Source organism: Mesoplodon bidens (genome assembly GCF_964165515.1).
Source record: "Mesoplodon bidens genome assembly, chromosome: 9".
NCBI classification, from domain to species: domain Eukaryota; kingdom Metazoa; phylum Chordata; class Mammalia; order Artiodactyla; family Ziphiidae; genus Mesoplodon; species Mesoplodon bidens.
Genome location: NC_138166.1, coordinates 48,274,061 through 48,298,561, shown reverse-complemented (window position 1 = coordinate 48,298,561; position 24,501 = coordinate 48,274,061). Strand labels below are relative to the sequence as shown.

The 24,501-nt window shown below is 36.7% G+C and overlaps 1 protein-coding gene across 1 annotated transcript in view; it reads left to right on the top strand.

Annotated features, from left to right (window-relative positions):
* Positions 1-335: 335 nt before the first annotated feature.
* The window catches only part of PPP1R9A (protein phosphatase 1 regulatory subunit 9A), a gene marked incomplete at its 5' end in the record, with an annotated part of 154,227 nt that continues 130,061 nt past the window's right edge, over positions 336-24,501 (top strand). Inside the window, 3 exons of the mRNA XM_081243663.1 lie at positions 336-374; positions 16,024-16,156; positions 23,232-23,352. Coding sequence (XP_081099789.1) covers positions 336-374; positions 16,024-16,156; positions 23,232-23,352 — 293 coding nt within the window. The remainder of the gene's footprint in view (positions 375-16,023; positions 16,157-23,231; positions 23,353-24,501) is intronic.

Sequence of the window (24,501 nt, the reverse complement as noted above, 5' to 3'; positions counted from 1 at the left end):
TCTTGCATGGGAAGTGGGATCTAGATCTTCTTTGTTATTGAGAATTAAGGCTTTTGTAGTGTCTTAGTATTTAAGGTCAAAACTCTCAATTTTTTTTGTTTTTTCGTGAACAGTACCTTAACTCTAAAGCATAGTTTCTAACTGCTTGGCACATAAATGCTTGGCACATAAATTATATTAAAAAAACCCAAACATGATTTTATTTTTCATTGAAGATTTTTGTTCCTTAGATTCATCATTGCAAACATCAGTTATCACTATATAAATTAATGCTGGATGTGCTATTAAAATATATTTTAAATTAATATAAAGCCAGATAAACTTGCTTTTACAGTATGCGGAAAGACTTACGCTTGTTGATCATTAAAGATTTGGTAATGAATATTTTAAAAATAACATTTTTATTTTTCATTTATTTACCAACAATATTTTTTTAAAGCCAGAAAAGTATAAAGAAAATAAAGTTATTTATAATTTTAGTACCCCAGATTATCATGTCTATATGTATATGCATAATTGGGATCATTCATATTCTATGTATGTGTACAAACACATGGTTTTATTATCTTTTCACATACCTATATTTTAACTTTTTTTGTGTTATTAAATAATCTTACAAAGCATGATGATTGTGGTACATAATGGTACATATGGTAAGAATCAGTGTGTTCCATCTTATGGATATACCATTATTTATTAATCCTTCCTTTTTTTGACATTTAGCTAACTTTGAATTTTTCTCCTTTTGTAAATAATACTGTGATTAATGTCAGTGTACATATATTTCTGGGTAAATATAATCTATGATTTCACTAGATTAAATCCTTAGAATCTGTTAGGTCAATTGATACTAAACTTTTCAAGATTTTTAACATATTGCTCTCTAGAAACTTATACCAGTTTACTTTATCCATAGTGTATTAGAGTGATAATTTGTCCCTTTGCCGGTTTTTAAATCTGTAAACAAAAAATGACTTATGTAATTTGCATTTCTTTAGTTTCTAGTGAGTTGGAATTTCCCCCCTTATTTATTGGTCCTTTGCAGTTGTAGGGTGTGTGTATGTGTGTGTGCGTGCGTGCATGCGTGCGTGTATGTGTTGCTTATTCTACACAGGGTGCTTATTTTAAATTTTGGTGTTTTTAATCATGCTTCCTTTACCAAAGCTGTATGGCATGGGGGAAAGGGCATGAACTTTTAATCCAGCCAGACCTGGGGTTAGATTTCAGTTGTCACATGTATTTTCCATGTGTCTTTGGGGGCAAACTACCTGTCATCTCTGAGCCTGATGTTCACTGATCTGTGAAATAGGACCATTATGGAACACTTATCTCAGAAGAGTCACTCAATGATAGCTACAGTTATCTTCCTCTTCCTCATCTCCTCATTATCACCTACCTGTCATTTCTCTGTTTAGATATTCTTGAACAAAATTGAAGGAAAATTCTATCCAAGTTTACTGTTTGCTTGTAAACAGAGTGGGTGGGTTCTCCTCATTGTCCACCAAATGGTCACTATTGAAATCATCTTTTCAATTCTTATGAGAGGGCTGATTGGCAAATATTTACATTATATATATTGAGGAAAAAGTGGAAAGAGTGGAACAGGCCTAACTATGAGAGGACCAGCTTTTCCTGTCCCATTTCTGATACTACTTTTTTGTAAAGGGCTGACTCCCTGTGTTGCATTTTTATGTTGCCCTTAGCTGCTGCCAGAATCTCAGTGCCCTAAATGCCAGAGCTGTAGTTGAAGCTAGCTGGGTAGACCAGACAGGAAGATTTCCTTTGCTCATGTTGACAGCTTATCTGGAAAACTTGAATAACTATTTGAATGAATGGAGAACCTATTCAAGAGAGTTTAGTTACAGAATTTCCAAAAGAAATGAATTTATCCAACAGCCTCCCTTATAAGGCACTTCTGTCAACAGACATCTGTTGAGTAGGCACCTTGTGTCAAGCATGATGCCAAGTGTTGGAGATGCAATGGGGAATAAGACTTTAATTTTGTGTTGAAGATGCCAGATAACGAGATTTAAACACATAAAATATTATTAACAAATAAAAGGCAGGATATAAGCACTAAGTGATTGACAGAGGACTCAAGGAGTTCTGGAAAAGAAGTGATCGAATGTTGGAGGATATTATCATAATGAGGCTTCAAAATATTTAAGGAATTGAGTCCTATATTTCCAGACAGTGTCTTTTGCTTCTTCCAATGTGAAAGGGTGAGGTACATTCTCGTTTGTATTAAACTTTTCTTCTAAACCTTCTATGTCAGGTTGATTAGCAAAAGGCAGACGGGCATTTGAGGACATCAAATTTAGGCACATGACAAACACATTTACCCTCCCAATGTCAGTATGGCAGGTAGAGACGACATGGGAACAGGTTTTGGTAGACAGCTCTTACACACTGCATTGTTTGTAATTTTTGGCTTGAGAGAGGATAGGTACCAGCAGATGGAGTTTCTTATGGATGGACCACCATGACCAGAACACAAAACTGTAAGAGTGACTGCTGGATTTAATCAGCAAATCTGCCACAGTTGTGAGACATTAGGACCTTAACTGACCTCCTCTCACTTAGGGAGTAATGCTGCACTCAAGGCTACGAAAGGAGCCAACCACTTTTATATATTTATATATTTAAATCCACTGTCTAAACACAAGTGAAATACTGTAAAATTTCTCCTGTCAGTGTCTCATTTCAAGCAGAGAACCCAATGTTAGATATTATTATAGCTCTTCAAATGTTACAGTTTCAGAGAGCTAATTACCCTTGACTGCCCTATTCGTACCAATACACTTTTATATTAGCATTTCAAAATACATTTAAAAAACAATCATTTCTACCAAATTGACTTCTCTTGTCAGTCATACTAATCTGATCAAAAGGGGAACATTATAAAATTTCTTACCAGGAGCTAACTGGCCTTTAAAAAAGGAGGGCAGTGGTCATTTTTTGGTATTATCTACAATAGGATTTAAAATTAATTTTAATAATAAATATCCATTCTTTGGTAATACTTGATCTCTGACATAAATAATTATTAAGACTAGGTTATTAAGTCATCTCTTCTAGAATACAGCCTTGCAAATGTTTATGCTAACTGGGTTTTATCACAGGTTTATTTGACTAATGGATGACCACTAAAGATCGTCCCAAACTGCATATGTGAAGACATCTTTGTTTTGAAGTTGTAAGTTTTATTTTGAAGCATTTTAGGATTGAGGCTCCCTTTTGCCTTGTGAAGGTCACTTTTCATTTGTTCAGAAGCAGTTCTGACTTAAGATACCATCTATATATAGATCACTGACAATGGTAAAAGACCCCTTGCTTTTAAGACATTTTACTATTAACAGTAGGTGATGTTGATTGTGGTAAATATTTCACAAGGTATACTTACATCAAAACATCATGTTGTTAAAAAGATATAATTTCTGTTTGTTAATCATACCTCAATAAAAATGGAAACCAAAAACCAAAAACAAAACCAGCAGGTAGTAGAAAGATGAATAAGACTACTCCAGCCCCAGGGAGCTGACATTTTATTTGAATAGAAAATGTGATCACAGATAAATACAATATATAGCATGGGGTAAATTCTGTAGGAGAGACCCCAAGAGAGGTGAAAGAAGTTTTGCAGACATATAACAAAGTAGTAAAAATTTTTGCACCGTAGAGTGAGTGAAAGGAAGTAGTGCTAGGTAAAGGCTGGCAAGGTAGGCTGGAGTCAGATCTTGGAGAATTTTGATGTCCTTCTAAATATGTCAACTTTATTCCTGTGGGAGAGGAGGACCTTAGGAGGCTTTTTAGAATGTCTTTCCCACTCCACCCCCGTAAGAAAGTAATACTTGGTCATTATACAGAATTGGAAAGCACAGAAAAGGTGTGCAGAAGAAATGTAAAATCACTCATAGATCACTCTCTCTCCTGTTCCCCACCCCAACCCTGCCTCCCAAGTTTGTTGTAGAGGATGTGAGACACTACAGTTTTGCCTTGGGCCCCTTTAATTTTGAGGTGTCAGGAAGGCATTGAACTGGCCCAGAAGTGTGGACTATGCATAAATCAGGGACCCAGGTAGCAGTGGTTGTTGCACCCTCTTCTCTGTTTGCAGAGCAGTCACCTATTTTTAACAAATTACCACTTAGCTTTGTTGGCATCTTTTTTTGTATGGACAGTTTCTGAGGTTGTGGAGACGATTGATTTAAGAAGCATAGTGGTTAACACAGTATTTACAAAGTCATCATTTCTATTACAAGATACATGAGGTCAAAGTTACTGTGATTCAAGGGTCAGTAATCCGCAGCTTTGACCATTAATCCTATGGTAATGGCAGTGATGGCAGCTTTCACCTCAGACACACCAAGAATTAACGAGACAGCACTGTCCTCCACATGTTTTGACAAAAATTGCCCATTGTCCTGTTTCCCGTAAAGCACAGCTGCCCTTTAGGTTTTGCCAATAAATACGGGAAGAAGGAGACAGATACCATTTGTAGATTTAACGTTATGTTGACATTTTCAGTGATGATCCTGAGTCAGTCAATTACATATCACTATAGTTCTTGGAGAAGTCTAAATGGAAGGGACAGTTTGTTTATAAGAAAGCAGTCTTTCCTGCTTTGTAGGATAACACAATTAGTTTTAACACTGGATCACAGCTGTGCCGAATGTAGTAAAGTTCCTGTTGCATCTAGGCTTAGTTTACAAGTTCAGCCTTGTACATAGCATCAGTGTCCTCATGTATATATGCATTCCCTAACAATTGGTTATTTGTGCTTCGGTCTTGTTTTTCAGTTTTTTCCACCATGTGATGTCTGGCCTCAGCTTGCAGAATTTAAAAATTAAGCGTATTTTACTCGTGACCTTTACAAAAATTAAAATTTTCAGTTCGCTCTGTAGGTCTCAGTTGGTGGTAGAAATGCTTGCTAAAACAGTTTTTTTGGTTTGTTTTTGTTTTTTAGCTCTATCAACATTTGAACCTGTTGGAGATTTTGGAAAATTGTGCAGCCTTTGCTTTTATTATTTGACCTCTGGTAAAATAATGTGAAACCTCAAGTATAGATTCTGATAAAAGGTGTTAAACCTCAAGTATAGATGCTCTCTTCTAGAGACCAGCACACTCCTGAAGTGCAGGATTTTAGATAGGCCTTTATCTTGCATGATTTCTACAGTTTCACCCTGACAATTCATTAAAGATAGTCTTTTGTTGCTCTTGTCACTCACGTGCCTCTATTGTTTTAGCTGACCTTGGAGAGGGGCTTCAGCTCCCAGTACCTGGGTTTACTCATGGTCCTTCTGAGACTGATGATGCCTCTGCTCTTTTTGCTTCCCAGTCCCTGTGCAAGGGCAGCGTGCCCATAACCCTGACTACCTTTTTGTTGTCATGTGAACGACTGGCCGCGCCACCAGGGGCACTTTGGGGAAAGTCTCTTAGTACCTTGAGGACTTAGGCTCCCACTTAGTCCCCCCAAAGGGGTCAAGATATAGGATTCCTAGAGCTTCTAGCTCATCTCCCCTTCCAATTCTGGTCCCCTCTAACCCTCTTAAACTCCCATTATCTTTCAAGGTTAGAGCATATGAATTTTATTCACACAACAAACCATGTGTCACAAAGCTCTCCCTACATACTTTTTCCCATCTCTTACCATTCATTCACCACTCCAGCTTTGGCCAGATTGAATTATTTCTTGGTCTATAATTCTGTTCTTCTCTCTCATTCCTACCTTGCACATATTATTCGTTCTCCCAGAATGCCTTCCACATGCCTTCCCTTCCCCACTTATTATTATTTGCTGATGGTAACCATAGCTGGCTGAAGTCTGTGCTTTTAAGATCTCTCATCCTTTCTTGCTTACACCTCTCCTCCCCTCTCTCTCAGGTAGGCTTAGATGCCTCCACTGTGTGCTCCCATAGCACTGTCCTCCTCTCTTTTACAGCTCTTATGCTGGTTACAGTCACAGGTCTGAGATGATTAGGTGCTCCCAGTACTGACCACAGTGCCAACCACTGAGCTGGTGCTCAATAAAAAATTGAAGTAAGAATCAATGGCTCAGGAAGGAGAAGAAATGTGAAGAGTAATTTTTTCTGCACCTACTGTCATCATTCATAGGCTCAGTAGTTTGAGAAGCTTGTATTGTCTATTTTGACTTTTAGAATAGAATGTAAATTAAACGGGAATTCTCTGTGGATTAGAGTTTTTAAAAAATTATCGCTTAAGCATACTGTTTTTTTAGCGTCTACATCATAACCATTTTACATCAAGACATGGTACATGCATGTGTGTATGTGTGTTTAAATCAAACCGAAAGTTTTAAAGTATAATAATACTCTTACTAATTGTAATGAACACTGATGTTTTCTATTTTTCTCTATTTAACTTTTCTCAATGCTGTTCATGACCTACTAGATGGATTTTACAACCCTTATAGGTCACAGCACCTTGGAAACCACTGCTCCAAATAACTGTACTTTGTCCTGTACTTGGAGTGTTGGTGTATCAGTCAGAGTTCAACCAGAGAATATGAACCAGTAGAAGGTACATATTAAGAGATTTATTGCAAGCAGTTGGCTTACACAAAGGTAGGAGCTGGGTATGTAAGGCTGAAATCTTTAGGGCAGGCCATCAAGATGAGAGGGAGGGTAGAACTCTGCAACAGACCTGAAGCTGCTGTCCAAAGGCAGAATTTCTACTTCCTCCGGGAAGCCTCAACTCTGCTCTTAAGGCTCTTCAACTGATTGAATGAGGCTCACCCAGATTTTCTAGGGTAATCTCCCTTACTTAAAGTCAACTGATTTTGGACTTTAATCACATCTACAAAATACCTTACAGTGACACCTAGATTAATGTTTGATTAAATAACTGGGGGCTGTAGCCTAGTCAAGTTGGCATATCAAAAGACCATCACAGGAGGTGTAAGGAGCCTGATCTTCAGCCCATTTTATTATCTAAAGATAGGAATCAATTTTAGTTCACCTACCACTAGGATGCTTTACATCACATTCCTTTCTTCTGCTGTACTAAAGTTAACCTTCTTGAGATCCTTACCCACTTGTTTGCTGGTATTTAGTCTCATCCATGTTTTCACATTTTCTCCCATTACCCTGGGTAAGTGCACAATTTTTGAGAGTTTTACAGAATTCCTTATGTTAGGAGTCCTTCTCCTTTTAACCTGCACTGTTACTTCTGATGATATTCTTGAACAGATGGTCAAGTTCCCTTCAAGGCTCTTTTACTCTGTTTCCAGGCAAAATTTTGGGCCTGGGGTTCCTAAAACCCAAGGTTCCTAAAACCTCAGAGTTTACTGTTTAGTCCTCATGATACCCCTTAGCCCTCCCATCAGAGGTGCAGTCACCCTTGGGAGCTTTGCATGGGGGAGTGTAAACTTCTATACCTGAGCAACTTCTATACCCTAGAGAAGTCTTTCTCTTCTCAGCCTCTTTGGTTTGGTCATTGGCCCCCTTTCTCCCCTTTAACCACACATGCTATAGTACTCCCCACCATCTGTTTTCCTACGTAGACAGTTCAGAATAATCTCCGTCCATGGGCTTTTAGAAACACAGTGCTGGCTCTGGTAGTAAAAGAATAAGTGAATAGCAACTGCTAAAACAAATGCTAGAACAGACCCTGACTTCATAACTCATCCTGTTGTATATGTACAAGAGTATTAACTTCTGTGAATGGGAAGTCAGGTATTCCTCTAAGGAGATTACCCTATCCCCCCCAAAAAGGTGCCAGTTAGTTCATTTTTTCTGCGATGGAGACACCTGTCCAGTGGGAACAGGACCAAGGCCACCAATTTATTTCATGCTGGCCACCAGTTGTCAGTTTTGTAAAGCATATGTCTCTGGTTTAAACTAAGAGTTTGGCTGAGCTGAAAGAGAACATTGCTAGTTTCTCATGGATATGTTTAATTGTTTATTATAATTTGAAAAATACAGTGAAAAACATGAACATCAGTGGAATTGCCCAGTTTTCTGTTAAACGGTCTACTGGAAAAACTCACTAATTTGGACAATTTGTCCAAGTTTCGAATGAGCTAAGTTTATATCTATTTATGATGGAATTTCTTCCTGATTACATTAAAGACATAAACTGATTTTGTAAGGAGATATTAAACTTAATTTTAAGATTTTTCAAGTACTTAAACTATATATATTTGCGGCTAAATGTGCTAATTATAATTGAATTCTATTTTGTCAAAATGAAGAGATACAGGACCTTCTAATATTTTTATTTCATTGATAATTTCTGTATATGTTACCTTGATAAAACTCCACTTATCTTAAAATGTACTTTCATAAAAAGTTTCCTTGCATTTATCTTTCTACAGAGTCAACCACAGCTATTCTAAATTTGAAGAGTTTGCATCCTTCATATTTGGTTGTTGGTAATCTACAAGTATGAAGTGATTGGTGCCTTTGATAATATAAAAATGTATGTTTGATTTTAGCATGGGTTTTGTGTACATTCTATGAATATCTGGGGATAAAAAAATTTACAACACTCCAATGATGTAAGAGAGACACTATCTAGATATGATTATCTTCATCAGATATCAAAAGACTCGTTTTTGGAGCCAGAGACTATTCTATTTTAAGGCCTTTGTGATGGTTAATTTTGTGTGTCAACTTGGCTAGGCCATGGTGGCCACATATTTGGTCACACAGTATTTTAGATGTTTTTGTGAGGGTGTTTTTGAGTGAGATTAACATTGAAATTGGTAGACTTTGAGTATAAAGCAAATTGCCCTCTGTAATGTGGGTGGGACTCATCCAACCAGTTGAAGGCCTTAATAGTAAAAGACTGACCTCCCGGGCTTCCCTGGTGGCGCAGTGGTTGAGAGTCCGCCTGCCGATGCAGGGGACACGGGTTCGTGCCCCTATCCCGGAGGATCCCACATGCCGCGGAGCGGCTGGGCCCGCGAGCCATGGCCGCGGAGCCTGTGTGTCCGGAGCCTGTGCTCCGCAACGGGGGAGGCCACAGCAGTGAGAGGCCCGCGTACAGCAAAAAAAAAAAAAAAAAAAAAAAAAAAAAAAAAAAAAAAAAGACTGACCTCCCCTGAAGCAGAGAGAATCCTTTGGACTTGAACTCCAACAGCAACTATTCCCTGGGTCTCCAGCCTCCTACTCTGTAGATTTTGGACTTGTCAGCCTCTATGATCACGTGAGCTGATTCCTTAAAATAAATCTAGTTTAATATAAATACAAATATAGTATGTATTAAATATTTTATACACACACATCCTGTTGGTTGTGTTTCTCTGGAGAACACTGACAAATGCCACTTTGTGTTGCCTTTTGACTAGCCTGCTGTCTACCTCCCATTATGTAGAGTATATTTGTTTTTTCACTTCCTGTTCTTTAGTTATTCATGAAAACACTAGGCTTACAATTAGTGAAATATACCTTTTGTCCTTATAGACTTTGTCTTTATTAGTTATCCTCATATATACCATGTATATTATTCTCTGAGCTTCAAATCTTTCCTCTTTTCTGCCTTACTTACTGGATCAGTTGGTACAAGAGTTAAAGATTACTTGTGTAATGTTTTATATTGTCTGTGATTTACTTCCAGTTATTTCAGCACACATATCACCATATTTATGGTAATAACTTTGTTTTAGGAGCCTTTAGTTAGCATTCTAGGTATAACAATCATGAATCTTCACTCTAGGATTAGTATTTGAAAGTCCCTAATTAGAAGTCTACATTCCAGAGATGCATACTTTAAATAGGAAGGTTTATTAATGTTGGGCATGTTACAAATAATTGGTGAAATGCGTAATGTTGAAAATATGTGGATTGGTTTTAGAAATATTTTATGTAAATGGACTTTGAGTCAAGCAAGCTAAGCTTTTAGAGTAACACCTAACTCTAGTTCTCATTTGGTCCTGTTTTCTGAAATGTAGGGTTCCGTCGAGGGATCTGGTTAGAAAATTAGACACATCTTACTGTGGAATATTATCACAGTTGCTTTAAGTATACCTCCATGCAGGTTACTTGTCAGAGTAACTAAAGGACAGAAATCTGAGACTTTACTGAGCCTGCAAGATAGAGCTGTGGATCTTTTTCTTCCATCCTCCTGCCCATCAATGTGTTTATATGCAGCAGAAAGCTCTCACTTATTTAGAATCTTTGGAGATTGCCAACGCTTACCCCCAAATGCCTGATAATTGTGCACTTCAGTTTGGCTTATGTCAATTTGCAAGAAGAACCTAACATACTCCCTGGCACACAGGCAATCAAGAAACTATAATTCTTATATCATAAATCAGTGAGGGACGAAAAGGAAACTGAAGTTTTATACATTGTTCTGAGGCTGTCAGGATCCTCCTTTCTGAGGATGGTTTATCGCCAGATTTGTTTTTAAAACTTTAAGATATGGACTGTCTTCTCCATGTTTTCTCTTAGTTTCAGTTGAGAGTCTTATGTGAAGGTGAGTTAGAGTTCTGCCAAGGAGGCTTGTGATAAGTGAGGCCAGTTCGTGGAAGCATGTGAACGTATGACTAATCTCCAGGAGCATGCTGTGCTAAGCCATCATCTGAAACACAGCTTGCAAGAACCTGCAGCATTTTCCATCTTTGATGCGTCAGGAGGTGCAGCAGAACCCAGATGACAGGCGGAACTGAGACCTTGTGGAAGCTTGTGGGAGATTCCTTCCAGTCAGTATTTACAGAAAATCCTGAATTCATTTTGACCTGCATTGATTAAAGAAAACGTGTCTTAAGGAAGTAAAGGAAATAAGTTATTTTTTTCCCTATTGTTGAAAAAAATGTTGCTGTTGTTTTGAAAAAGTGTTGGAGCTCAAACTACCAGAAATGTGAAAAAGAATGATTCTAGTTGAAATCTTATAAGCTAATTTTAACTTTATTTGTTTTTCATAGCCTTGGGTCGCTGGGTCAGAAATGTCATTGCTAACTGTATTTGTAAACTTGTTATCCCTAAAAGCCTGCCTCTGTTGCAAAGCAAGGGATATGGTCTTGTTTTGTTTCCTTTGATCAAGGAATAGAATATCACTTGTTGGCTCTGAAACAAGAAGTCTTAAACTTAAACATACTTTTGTTTGCTTTTCTCAGTGGAATAAAGCAGGAACAATGTGCAGGTGACTGAACTAAATATATATGTTCATATCTTGAATGGCGTTGAATATTAGGACCCAGGATGCTGTTGGCCTTTAGTTTTTTGCATTTTTGCATTGCAAGGGTATCATGATGGAGCTCTGATTATTATTTTGTAATTAACTATTCATATATATTTGTAGAGCAGTTATGGTAATATAAATAAAAATGATAGAACTATTATAAGAATACTGAAAGAGTCATGACCATATTGATGAAAGGGGAAGTTTTTACCTAGGTCAATTTTCCTTTCACCTCTGAGGTTCTACCTGGTCAAGGCAAAACAAAGCCTGGCGGCAGATGATGAGCCATTGTGTAATGATACTGTATTGCTCTGGACACAAGTAGGGATTCTGGCAGGCCAGTCTACATTATAATACTAAATTAGTCTTGCAGATTTTTGTTCCAAGGGCATTAAGCATCATAGTGGATGAAATATTCAAAACTTATTTATAAATGAGAATATGAGATGAGTGTAGGTATCTGGGACAATATTGTTATCTCTCATATTACCCTGGGACAGCTTTCCCTCCCCTGACATTGAACCCAGCATGATTATTTGGACTATCTCATTTCATTCTTACAGCAACTTTATGTGGTAGGTATTATTATTATTATAGCCATTTTGTGAATAATGAAACTGAGGCTTAGGTGGTTTTACAATTTAGCAAGAGCTATATAACTAGAGAATTTAGGAGGTATTTAATTTAAAGTTAGGATCATACCAATTGAGAACACATTTATACCTATATATGTATATATAGAAATATATAAGTAGATACAAAAGGATATATCAGTAGATAATAGGTATATCTGCCATGTGCTTTTTTGGTTAAATAATATATGTATTTCAGAGCCTTTCATGTCAGCAGAGATAGATCTTTTAAATCATTGCGTGAAATTACATATTTGTATATATTATAATTTAGTAAGACATTTTCTCTATCATTGAACATTTAGGTAATTTTCCATCTTAGACTATTATAAATAGTTCTGTAATGAATTTCCTTGCACAGGTATCTGTGCACACCTGCAAGTATCTCTATAAATACTTAGGTATAGTGTTATTGGATCAAAGGCATTTACATTTAAAATCTTGATAGCTATTCTCAAATTGCGAGCTTTTTCCTGCTTTTCCAAGTGTATTCTTTTTCCTATATCCTCACAAACACTGGATGTTGTTGCAGTCTTTTTTAAAAAAAAATCATCCTATGGGTGAATATATAGTATTTCCTTCTTAAATTTGCTTAATTTTTAATGAAGTTGAGCATCTTTACATCATTTATTGAACATTAATATGTCTTTGTTGAATTCTCAGTTTTCTTTCCCCTACTTACAGATGTAGTTGTTTAAGTTGATAAAACCCTTTTTATATTATGCATCTTCATATTTCATTTTGATATTTGGCAATATATTCTCCTAATATTTGACTTGTTTTGAAATTTCATTATGGTATATTTTGTTACCTAGAAGCTTTTAGCATTAATTTTTTTTTTTTTGCGGTACGCGGGCCTCTCACTGCTGTGGCCTCTCCCCCTGCGGAGCACAGGATCCGGACGCCCAGGCTCAGCGGCCATGGCCCACGGGCCCAGCCACTCCGCGGCATGCAGGATCCCCCCAGACCGGGGCACGAACCCACGTCCCCTGCATTGGCAGGCGGACTGTCAACCACTGCGCCACCAGGGAAGCCCAGCATTAATTTTTAATCAACTAGTTTATTCATTTTCTTTAGGATTTCTAGGATCTATGGCTTTTTGGGAATGTCCTCTCTAGCCTGTTAAACATTGTCCCATATTTTCTTTTAGCAGTTTAATAGTTTATAATTTTTGTTCTTAACCAATGTTAAGTTTTACTTTTTGTTAATCATATGAAATAGGAATCTTTTTTCATATGGATATCTCATTCTTTCCCTACTATTTATTGAATAGACCACCTAAGCTAATTTGAATAGAAAAGTAGAGGAGTGAAACAGAATAGAGTACAGAAATAGATCTATCTTGGGGAAAACTGCACTGCCTTAATAAACGAAGTTTTATTGTATGTTTTGGTATCTGATAGGGTCTATTTTCATCCTTATTCCTTGTTTGCAAGCAGCTTGTTAGTTTCCATGAAAAATGTTAGTGGGATTTTAATTTTGATTGCCCTGAATTCATAAATTAAATTGGGGCAAAGAGACATTTACAGTAATTTAGGATCATAGAGGTTTTTACAATATTAAGGATTTTAATCCAATAACATAGTATGGCATTACACTTATTCAAGGCTTTTTGAAATTTTCAGTTAAGTTTTATAGATAAAGGATATCCTTGCACATTTATAATCAGCAATTCTTGAGTATTTTATAATTTCTGATATTTTCTGTTATATTTTCTAAAGCTATTATGGGCTTTTTTGGTAGTTCTGAAATTCTGTTTTCACTGAACTCTTGTTTGTTCTAACAGTTTTTCTGTTTAACCTCTTGGATTCTCCAGGTAAACAAAAGCTTAATTTGCAAATAATGAATTCTGTTTCATGTATTTATAAGTTTTACCTATGTGCCCACATAATTTACCAGACTATGAACAAGCTGAAGATGAAAAGTATATTACATTATTTCTTCTCTACAGAGTTAAATGGTGATATGGTCATCTGATTGCTACATGCCTCAAACATTATTTAAAGTACTGTTTTCCAATATGTAGTCATATAGTTAGTTTTCTGTTTGTTTTATTTAATTTCTGGATATCCCCAAATGGACTTTATAAACCAGACTGATTGGGGAAGGACATTTGATAGCAGATGTGTGTGTATACACACAAACACACATATATACATATATACATGTGTATGTATACACACATTTTTTTATTCATACATTAAGTTGGTAGCAAAACTGAGTTATGTTCCAGTATGAATATCGTTTGAATCCTTGTTTAGCAATCATATACTTGAACCTATTAGCAGAAGTAGACAAGTGGCAAACGTCAGTGGAATAATTTCCAGTCATCTCTGCCGATAGTTTCCAGGACATGTACGTTCCAGATCCAAGTAACTTTTTTTGTGTGTTGTTAAAGTTTGCTCCCCTAGGCATGCTGCACTGTGGTCCACTCAACTGTCAATGTTTCCCAAAAGATACAGATATAGATTTTTTTCTAGCGTCTTATATTTGAAATACACATTCCACCTCTTCTACATTTGAATATGTGAATCCTTGTTTATTTAGGATTCAACTCAAATATTTTCCCCTCCATGAAATTCATGACAATAAAAAAATTACTTGGTATATTCCTTTGTTTATATCAGTTATCACATATATTTTAGTTGTTTATTTTGATTTCTATGTCCCTACTGAGCTGTGAGCTACTTGAAACTGCCTTCTTCAGTGTCTAGCACAATGTCTGGCATAGAGTTGATTCTTTGTAAATTTTTGATGAATGAATAAATAAGTGATTACCAAAACATATAAGGGAAGTGAAAGATCAAAAAGGCTGTCTAAGAGAAAGTCATAAACCTGACAATTTAAGAAAAATATTGGAAGGTTCTGTGGAAGGGGCATAGGAAGCATATTTTATGAAAAGATTAATTTAAAAGGTACAAACCCCATAGTTTAGAAGTGTTCATTTTGATGCAGAAATGTTTATTGTGTTGGAGAAATGTGGTAGAGACCAAGTGAATGGTACAAGGCTATGAAAACATGTTGAAGGTCAGGAAGAAAAACAGTTATGCATTCTGGTACAAAACCTATAAATGACACGATTTTGAGAAGTATGTAGAATTAGGAACCACACTACATCTGTTTCTTTGTATGTAGTATGTATTTCTGGTTTATAGGTTACCGTATACAGCATGTAAGAGTTGCCAGTTTTCCAATAATATGAATGTAAAGCACATCTGGACTAGCAGGGCCAGCTTTATAGGCAATAGACTTAATTTCTTTCATCTCTGACCTTCTGTCCTGCTTTCTATTGACGTTTTTATTATCACTTTTTAATGTATATTTTTAAAAAAACTACTCCTAGATTTTAAGATTTTGGAGGACATGGCAAAGTTTTGTCAGGCCCAGTCTAGATACTTCATAACTGTTGAATTTAATTGAAAATGTCAGTTTTTATCATGCAAATTAATTAGGCTTGATGAGTTAATTATACATTTCTTTTTAAAAAATATTCTTCAGTGTATTAAGTGAGGGATTGTGTACCTATTTCCAGTTACTTTTCAAATAAAACAAATATTTCAGCAGAAAGAAGGGCAATAATTTTCTTAGAGCTACATCTGAAGACCACATTTAGTAATCTTTTGAATGATTTAGGTCAGAAAGAAAGAGCTACCAATATCCTGTTTGTTCTGCAGCTCTTGAGCAATATTTTGATAGTCATTTCATTAAAAGGTTCAGTGAGGATTTAATTTATACCTACATGGAAGTAAAATGAGAGATGACAAATGAGAGCTTAACACAGCCCAGTACAGAATAGAAGTCAGTTTCAATGATTCTGTGTTTGAAATATAATTCTAGTACCAGCACACTGCAGCATCAGGGCTTGTAGAGGTCATAGCATGAAATGGGTTCAGTGTGGGTATTTGCTTCAGTAGCCTCAGATACTTTACCTTAATTTTATTGCAGCTAATATGGTATACTCTGATTCTATAAAAAGTGATAAATGTTGCTAACCATATAATGTATTCTGTGGCTAATGCTGTCTCTCAAATTATTAAAAGTGGTACATTTTTTAAATTAGTAAGTTAACTTTATTCTGATTCAGTTTTCCTTAATATCTCAGTTGATTTTATGACAAAACAGTTGTTTAGAAGAAACCGTTCGTACAAAATTTTTAACTTACGTAGTTTTAGATATGTAGCAGATTTTTTTTTAATCAAGAGAACTGTCTTTTATGGATTTTCATCTTTTTGTTGATATCTTACTATAGGTCTTCAGCACATACTCCAATGAAGACTATGACAGGAGAAATGATGAAGTTGACCCTGTGGCTGCTTCAGCCGAGTATGAACTTGAAAAGCGTGTAGAGAAGCTGGAACTTTTCCCAGTGGAACTAGAGAAAGGTATATGAGCTCTACAATGTTAATAATTTTATATTGCTATGTTAATAATGTATAAATGACTTTATTTTCTCTAAGTATAGCCTTTTTCCCCCCTAAGGATTGGATAAAGCTTTATTTCTCATGGAGGGTTTTATTTATTAAATTTCAAAAATAGTTTATATGAATTCTGTATAGATGGTGAATTGAAAGACTCCTCCCTTACCCACTCCACTGAAACCCATCTACTTTAGTTGGCTGGGTTGGCGACTAGGAGTAGGGAGGTGTGAGTGAGGTCTGATGTTTTCTTGGTACTCCTGCAAAGCGCTGGTGCAGGTGAGGAGTCCAGAGAGAGCTGCCATAAGTGAGAGCTTGGGGCAGGTGGTTGCTTTGGGGATTTTTGGTGGAGGGAGAGTGGTCATGGTTAGCTTCTGAATGTAGTAGATAGGGGGAGTGCTGGGCCTTTAGAAAATGGTGGATTTTTGGAATGAAGGCAGTGGAATCCTCTTCATCTCTGAGGGGAGAAAGTTAAAGGAAAGCAGGGAGGACAGGAGCAGAGGGGCTTGCTCCTGATTTCTCCCTGGAATCACAGACTGCCTGCTACAGTAACTGGGAACCTACGGGACCAGAGCCTGCTGTGTTTACCATCATAAATCATCACCTGGGAGCGGAACTAGGACCTAATGAACAGAAAAATAGCACATCTTAGAGAGCTTTGGAAAAAAGCAGAACAAACAGATGACAACTTGAATAACAAGAAAACCCCAAAGAAACCAAATAAAGATGTTCAAGTGTGGCTTTAAAAAGACATTCTTGGGCTTCCCTGGTGGCGCAGTGGTTGAGAGTCCGCCTGCCGATGCAGGGGACACGGGTTCGTGCCCCTATCCCGGAAGATCCCACATGCCGCGCAGCGGCTGGGCCCGCGAGCCATGGCCGCGGAGCCTGTGTGTCCGGAGCCTGTGCTCCGCAACGGGAGAGGCCACAGCAGTGAGAGGCCCGCGTACAGCAAAAAAAAAAAAAAAAAAGACATTCTTACGGCTTTCCTGGTGGTGCAGTGGTTGCGAATCCTCCTGCCAACGCAGGGGACACAGGTTCGAGCCCTGGTCCGGGAAGATCCCACATGCCGCGGAGCAGCTAAGTCCGTGCGCCACAACTACTGAGCCTGCACTCTAGAGCCTGCAAGCCACAACTACTGAACCCCACGTGCCTTGAGCCCATGCTCCGCAACAAGAGAAGCCACCGCAATGAGAAGCCCACGCACCGCAATGAAGAGTGGCCCCAGCTCACCGCAACTAGAGAAAAGCCCGCTCATAGCAGCAAAGACCCAACACAGCCAAAAATAAATAAATAAAATAAATAAATTTATATATATATAAAAAGACATGCTTAATTAAGCAAATTAACAACAAAAAAATATTTATTTTAAGATTAAAAATTTCAGTAGAGGAATTGAAAAGGATAGTTATTGTTGAAACTCAAATTGGTGATCTAGAAGGTCAAGCGTAAGAAATGTCCCAAAGTAATTTTTAAATTTTCAAACAGAGCAAAAAGTCCAAGAAAAATCATGAAGGAGACCCAATATATAAGTTGTAATAGAAGGGGAAAAGACAGTACAGGACAAGAGACATATTAGACAAAATAGAAGAAATTTTCCTGAGCTCAAAAATCTGAACCTCATAAGTTAAAGGTCCTAGCCAATTTGTTGCAAGTGAGAGGACTTTAAAAAAGATTCCCATACTCAGGCATAGCCTGAGAAAATTCTAATCTTCAAACATAAAGTGAAAACCTTACAAAATACCAGGCCAAAATCAAAGCAAACAAAGAAGCAAAGGTACTTGCAAAGGTAAAGTTATTAGACTAGCATCAGACTTCTTATTTGTAACACTGGGAGTGGGGAGGCATATGTATGATTTCACACACCACTGAGAAGAAAAAAGATAATGATCCAAGAATCCTTTATCCATCCCAGAATATTTACCTATCCTGATGAAAGAAAGAAATTTGCTTATATGTAAGGACTTAAAGAACATATCTCCTTCATACTTCTCAATTAGCAAGGAGGAAAAGAAACAACAGCTTGTTCAAAACAGCAAATGTTAGAGAAAGAGAGTTGAAAACTAAGTATTAAGCATAAAATTGCTTGGATGAAAAATATATAAAGAATACCAATTATTACACTAAACATCACTGGCCAACAATCGTTCCTATAAAAGACACTTTCATTTGAGGTTAAAGAGAATGTAAGAGTGAAGCTTACACTTTTCATCCATTTAAAAATGTAAAAACCATCCTTAGCTTATGGCCCATACAAAGACAGCTGGATTTGGCTGTGGGCCATTGTATTGCTTTTACAATAGCAAAAATGAGAGCAATCTGAGTAATCATAAATGATAGGAAAAGGTACATAAATTGTAGCATATCTATTCCATAAAATATTACTCAGCAGTAAAAATGAAGGAGCCACAGTTCCATGTAGCACTGTGTTATGATTCTTACAAACGTGAAATTGAGGGGGGGTGGGAAGCAAATCACAGAAGAAGCCATTCAGTACAATTCCATTTATTTAAATTTAAAAGCCAGGAAAAATTAAACTGCATATTGCTTAGAAATACACAAATAAGTAGCTTTAAAAAGTAGTATTAAGAAAAGGGAGGAATGGTTAGCACCATGTTTAGGATAATGGTTACCAAAGGAAGAGTCATGATTTCAGGGAGGCTTACATAGTGGGCTTTTGGGGTATTTGTAATGTTTTCTGTCTTTGTTAGTACATGAATGTTTGCTTTATTTTTGTTTTACACAATGTTTTGTAGGTAATTTTTTTTTTTTTTTTTTTTTGCGGTATGTGGGCCTCTCACTGTTGTGGCCTCTCCCGTTGCGGAGCACAGGCTCCGGATGCGCAGCCTCAGCGGCCATGGCTCACGGGCCCAGCCACTCCGCGGCATGTGGGATCCTCCCAGACCCGGGCACGAACCCGTGTCCCCTGCATCGGCAGGCGGACTCTCAACCACTGCGCCAGCAGGGAAGCCCGTAAATGTTTTTATAAAGTCTTTTGCTTGTATGCTACATTTCATAGTAAAAGTTAAACTAGAAAAATTAAACTAGAAGAGAACTAAATGAAGTAGTTATTTTTAATTTTTTGAGGAATCTCCATACTGTTTTACATAGTGTCTCCAGCAATTTACATTCCCACCAAGAGTGCACAAGAGTTCTCTTTCCTCCCCATCCTTCCCAACGCTTGTTATCTCTTATCTTTTTGATGATAGTCATTGTAACAGGTGTGAGGTGATATATCATTGTCGTTTTGTAGCTATTAAAGCTGTAAAAGTTGTATTATAGCTATTAAAGATACAAGACCTGAGCAAATAGATATTCTGTATTCTTGGATGAGAAGACTCAGTATAGTAAAGTCTCTCCTATTCTGTCTTCTGTACCTATAAATTAATAAATAAATTTAATGCGGTTCAAGTAGAACTGCCATCAGAGTTTCATTGTTAGAGGGGATTGCATAATACAATACTACATTTTATATGGAAAAATACAGACCTAAAGGAAGTATGGAAAAGAATGTGAAAGGATTTAACTTCCCAAATATCTGAATGTAACATGAAGCCTCTATAATCAGAACAAATTCTATACATACAGCAGTTGATCAGTGGAACAAAATACAAGGTCCAGGGAAAGATGTTAGTGTGCATGAGAATTTAACAACATGACACATAAGATACTCTAATTTAGAAGTGACAGAGTGCTTTACAAACTGTTCTGGCATAAAGCATCTATCTGAAAGAGTATTAAGTTGGAAAACGTCATTTTCGTTATATATAAAAATAACTACATGAATTAAATAATAAAATATTAAAAATTACAAAGATATTTGATGAAAATTTCTGTCTGCATTTATCATCTGGACTTGTGGGAGGAGGGGCTTAACCAGAATGGAAAATCAGAAATTAGAAAAGAAAAGATGGACCAATTGACTCATCCAAAATTTTAAACCCTTAAAGGCAATATTGTCAAACAAAGCCAAGAGATAAGTGATACATTTGAAGGGGGAAATATTCATTATAGATGACATGGAGTTAATAGCTATAATATTCTAAGAGTCTTCAGAAATGATGAGGAAAAAAGAGTCAGGCAAAACTCATTAGAAAAATTGGCACTTTACTTCAGAGGAAATCTAACGGCCCAAGTTCATATGAATACAAGCTCACATCTCACTAGCAATGAGGGGAATGCTGAACTAACATGAGATTTTTTTTTTCCTGGTAGAGAAAATAAGCTCTGAGCTCCAGAGGGTGGTGATAACATCTTCCTAACACAGCCTTATAGTTGTTTCCATCTTGTCCTGGCTGCTTTGCATACTTAGTGCTCTTCCTGTTCCTAGGAGAGTATATACAGAGGAAGACAGGTTGGCTGCTGGGTTCTTGATGGTGCAACCACAAGAATCAGGGCCCTGAAGTTGTGGCTTGGACTTCACCCATGCTTCACATCTCAAAGAAGCTGTACAGAGATGAGATTAGTCACCTGGTCTCTGTGGCTTGATTGTACTCTTTCTTTAATTTTCCTTCGGTTATCACCATGTCTTTCACGTGGTCTGCAGTGGAATTGAGGATGGCTCAAGCTCATATAATAGTTTTGCCCACAGTTGGGATTTCAGCTTTGCATATCTGAGTAATTTTCCAGTTAGAGCATCAAGAGGAGCTATGGAAGGAAAGAAGATAATTTTACTAAAGCCTGAGTCCAGGCAGGGAAAATGGATTTAAAAACTCAGATATAATTTTCATGCAGGTTATTTGCAGGAAGTAACTATTATATTTAATGGCATGATAGTACAGAGAATCAACATTTGAGGGGAGCCCTTTCAATCTACTGAGTATGGGAACTCAACATTGGCTTGACATGTGATAATTCATAACGAAGAAGAAGTCCTATAAATACAATGAATATAATAAGAATTCAGCTAATACTTAATATACACCAGAGATTTCATACAGGAGAGAAACCCTATGACATTTTTCAATGTGGAAAAGTCTACAGAGATCATCTCTTAAACTACACAAGAGCAAACACACTGGAGGAAGAAAAAAAAACTTCTTTGAATGTAAACACTGGGAAGGCTTTTGGTCATCATTCATCCCTTTATCAACATGAACAAATTCACACTCTAGAGAAACCCTATGAATATGATGAATATGTGCAATAATTCAGCAATACAGCTAACCTTTATATACATAAGAGAATTCATGTTGGAGAGAAGAAACTTTATACATGTAACCAATGAGGAAGAGCCTTTGCACAGATCTAACCTTCATGTGCGTAAGAAAACTCATTCTGGGGAGAAACTCAAAAACTGCAATGAATGTAGGAAAGTTTTTAGCAGGAGAATGCCTCTTGGTGAACATGAATATCTATACTGGGGAAACGGTTAGAATGTAATAAATATGGGAAATGATGTGTGCAAATCTTCTAAATGTAAGGAAGGAAGGAAAGTCTCCAGTGATCACTCATTTAGTCAGCAGTTCTCACACTAGATACCTGTGCCTAGAATCAATGGAACGTGCCTTCAGCTGGGGATCACATCAAACATTTCCTCCAGGGAGAGCACTCTACATAGCTTTCTTCAGCACACAGCTGAGCAAACACATCACTTTTGCCAAATGATATATTTTTAAACATATGTAGAATAAAGATGTAGGATTATGAGTTGTACTTAGAAATACTTAAAGCAGAAGCTGGCAGTAACTAATAATCAATGAGATGAACCTTATTCAAAAAATTACTGGTTTAGGGCTTCCCTGGTGGCGCAGTGGTTGAGAGTCCGCCTCCTGATGCAGGGGTCACGGGTTCGTGCCCCGGTCCGGGAAGATCCCACATGCCGCGGAGCAGCTAGGCCCGTGAGCCATGGCCGCTGAGCCTGCGCGTCCAGAGCCTGTGCTCCGCAACGGGAGAGGCCACAACAGTGAGAGGCCTGCATACCGCAAAAAAAAAAAAAAAAATTACTAGTTGAGAATACTTAGCAAATTAAAGGTTATTGCTAAAAAGGCTTTTAAAAGCATCAAGTATTCTATTGAGCACATGAGCCCGTTTGCCTTTAACACTCCACCACTGCTGACTAGCTAATACCATCTATTTTTTATGCAGCTAATACACCATTATTATAAAGACTTTGAGACTATCAGAAAATAACTTTGAATGTTAACCAAAAAGTGTGGAATGCAAATAGTGTATCTTTTATTTCATTAATGTTAAAATATATGTGTTCACAGAGAGGAGAATTGGAAATATGGATTTGTAAGTGAATTAAAAAACGTGTTTGTCAGTATTGTTCAAAGGGCCAATAAAATGGAAACAAAAGTGAATGCCTGTTAGTAGAGAAATGGTTGGATAAGTTACGACAGCTTCTCACCATGAAATATACATTATAAGTGATTTAAGGCTATGTAAGTTAATATCCATGAGGTATCATTGGATTAGAAAAGTAAGCTGCAGAGAGAAGTAGGTATAATATGATCTTGTTTGTGTAAAGAAAATAAGAAGGAAAATTAAGCGATATATATAATATGTATATTTAATTATATGCATATAATGTATATATCGTATCTGATGATATGTTTATATGCTTGTATAGTAGGACAGAGGAAAGTACTGAGAGACACATACCATCTTATTAACATGAATGGGAATATGGACCAAGTAAAAAAGAAAAGAAGACTGCATAAATAAAGGGGAAATTCCAGATATATTATGATCACATTTATTTAAATAATATATATATATATATGTTTGAGTATGTATGGTCTGTGCTTAAAAATATTATTTAGTCAGGCAGATTGATTGCTCAGTAACCAAATTATTACCTTTTTGAGGGATCACAATGGAAGAGCCATTGGCAGTAGTAAAATGAGACTAAACTAATGAGCCTTTGAGGGGTCTAATTTGACATCCTTGCTCCCCAGCATAGAATAAAAATTCTGTCAAACAAAGCATATCAATATAGTTCACAAAGAACAAAATTAAAAGCAGCAAATAGATCTCAGCAGCTAATTGTGGATGAGTGTAAAACTTAGGTTGTTTCTTTTTTTTTTTTCCTTTTTCATAGATGAGGATGGACTTGGTATAAGTATTATTGGAATGGGTGTTGGAGCAGATGCTGGACTTGAAAAGCTGGGGATATTTGTCAAGACAGTGACGGAAGGTGGTGCTGCTCAGCGAGATGGCAGGTAAGCCAACTACTGTTGTTAATAACTCAAATCTCCTAGGAAATGTTTCTGGGAATTTCTTTCAACGGTAGCTTTCTTTTGACTTTTTAGAACAGAATTTCAGAGTGTGTCTCAGATGTGGAAAATGTTAAAACACTTGAATTACTTTCTGATTTGCAGGCAGAATACATTTCTTTAATGTATATTAGATAAGTAGGTGGATGGATCTGTTATCTGTACCTGTCTACCTTTGTATCTATCTATTCATTTATCTAGCCAGTGGAAGGTGAGCAGAATCATGGATGTGTATCATTTAAGAATACGTAGTGTGGAGATCAGCATATAGTTTTCAATTCAGAGATATCAAAACAAATAATAATAGTTCTGGCACTTCTGAAAATGACAGAGGTAGGAGGGAAAATAGGAACTAATTCTGCAATGATGGTAATTCTGGAGATCAGTGTCTCTCAAAATGTGTTCTGTCTAAAAAGACAGGTCCTTGAGTGCCACCTAAAGCTGGAACTAAAATCTCTAGGAGAGGGTTAAACATCCACCTTGGGTAATTTGGATGCACACCAGAGCATCAGATGGTCATTGTTTATGTCTTAGCTTTCATCATCTCAAGCTACAAGTATCTTTAAAGATTTGATTAATCCTGACCCTAGGCTCCTGATGCATCAAGTTGGGGCTGAAACAGAAGTAGAAATAAAAGTAGACTCAAAAATATGAGTGCCAAATTCAAAGAAATGTCATTTTATTTTTTTTAGGAACATTGAATAACTGGCTTTGATTTTTTTCAAGGTTTAAGTATGTATCACTCAACCAGCTTATCCAGAAATAATAAACCATGTTGAAAATCATTTGTGAATCTCCAATGAGACCAATAGTAGTAGTATTTGTTTCATAATTTTAAAAACATATTTATATACACAGATGTTTCCCAAGAGGAACTAAATTGATTTGTTTAAATAGAAAGCCACACCTTCAGTACCATCTCTTTCTATGGGGTTAGGGACCACATCTTAGCCAGTAGCCTTATTTGTATTCCCATAACACTTGAACAGAGAAGGTCTGAAATGAATGTTTTGAGTGAATGTTCAGCTGACTGAATGTTTATCACACTTAAAACAAAGAAAGTGGGATATTAATATTTTGTGTTTAAAAGTAATT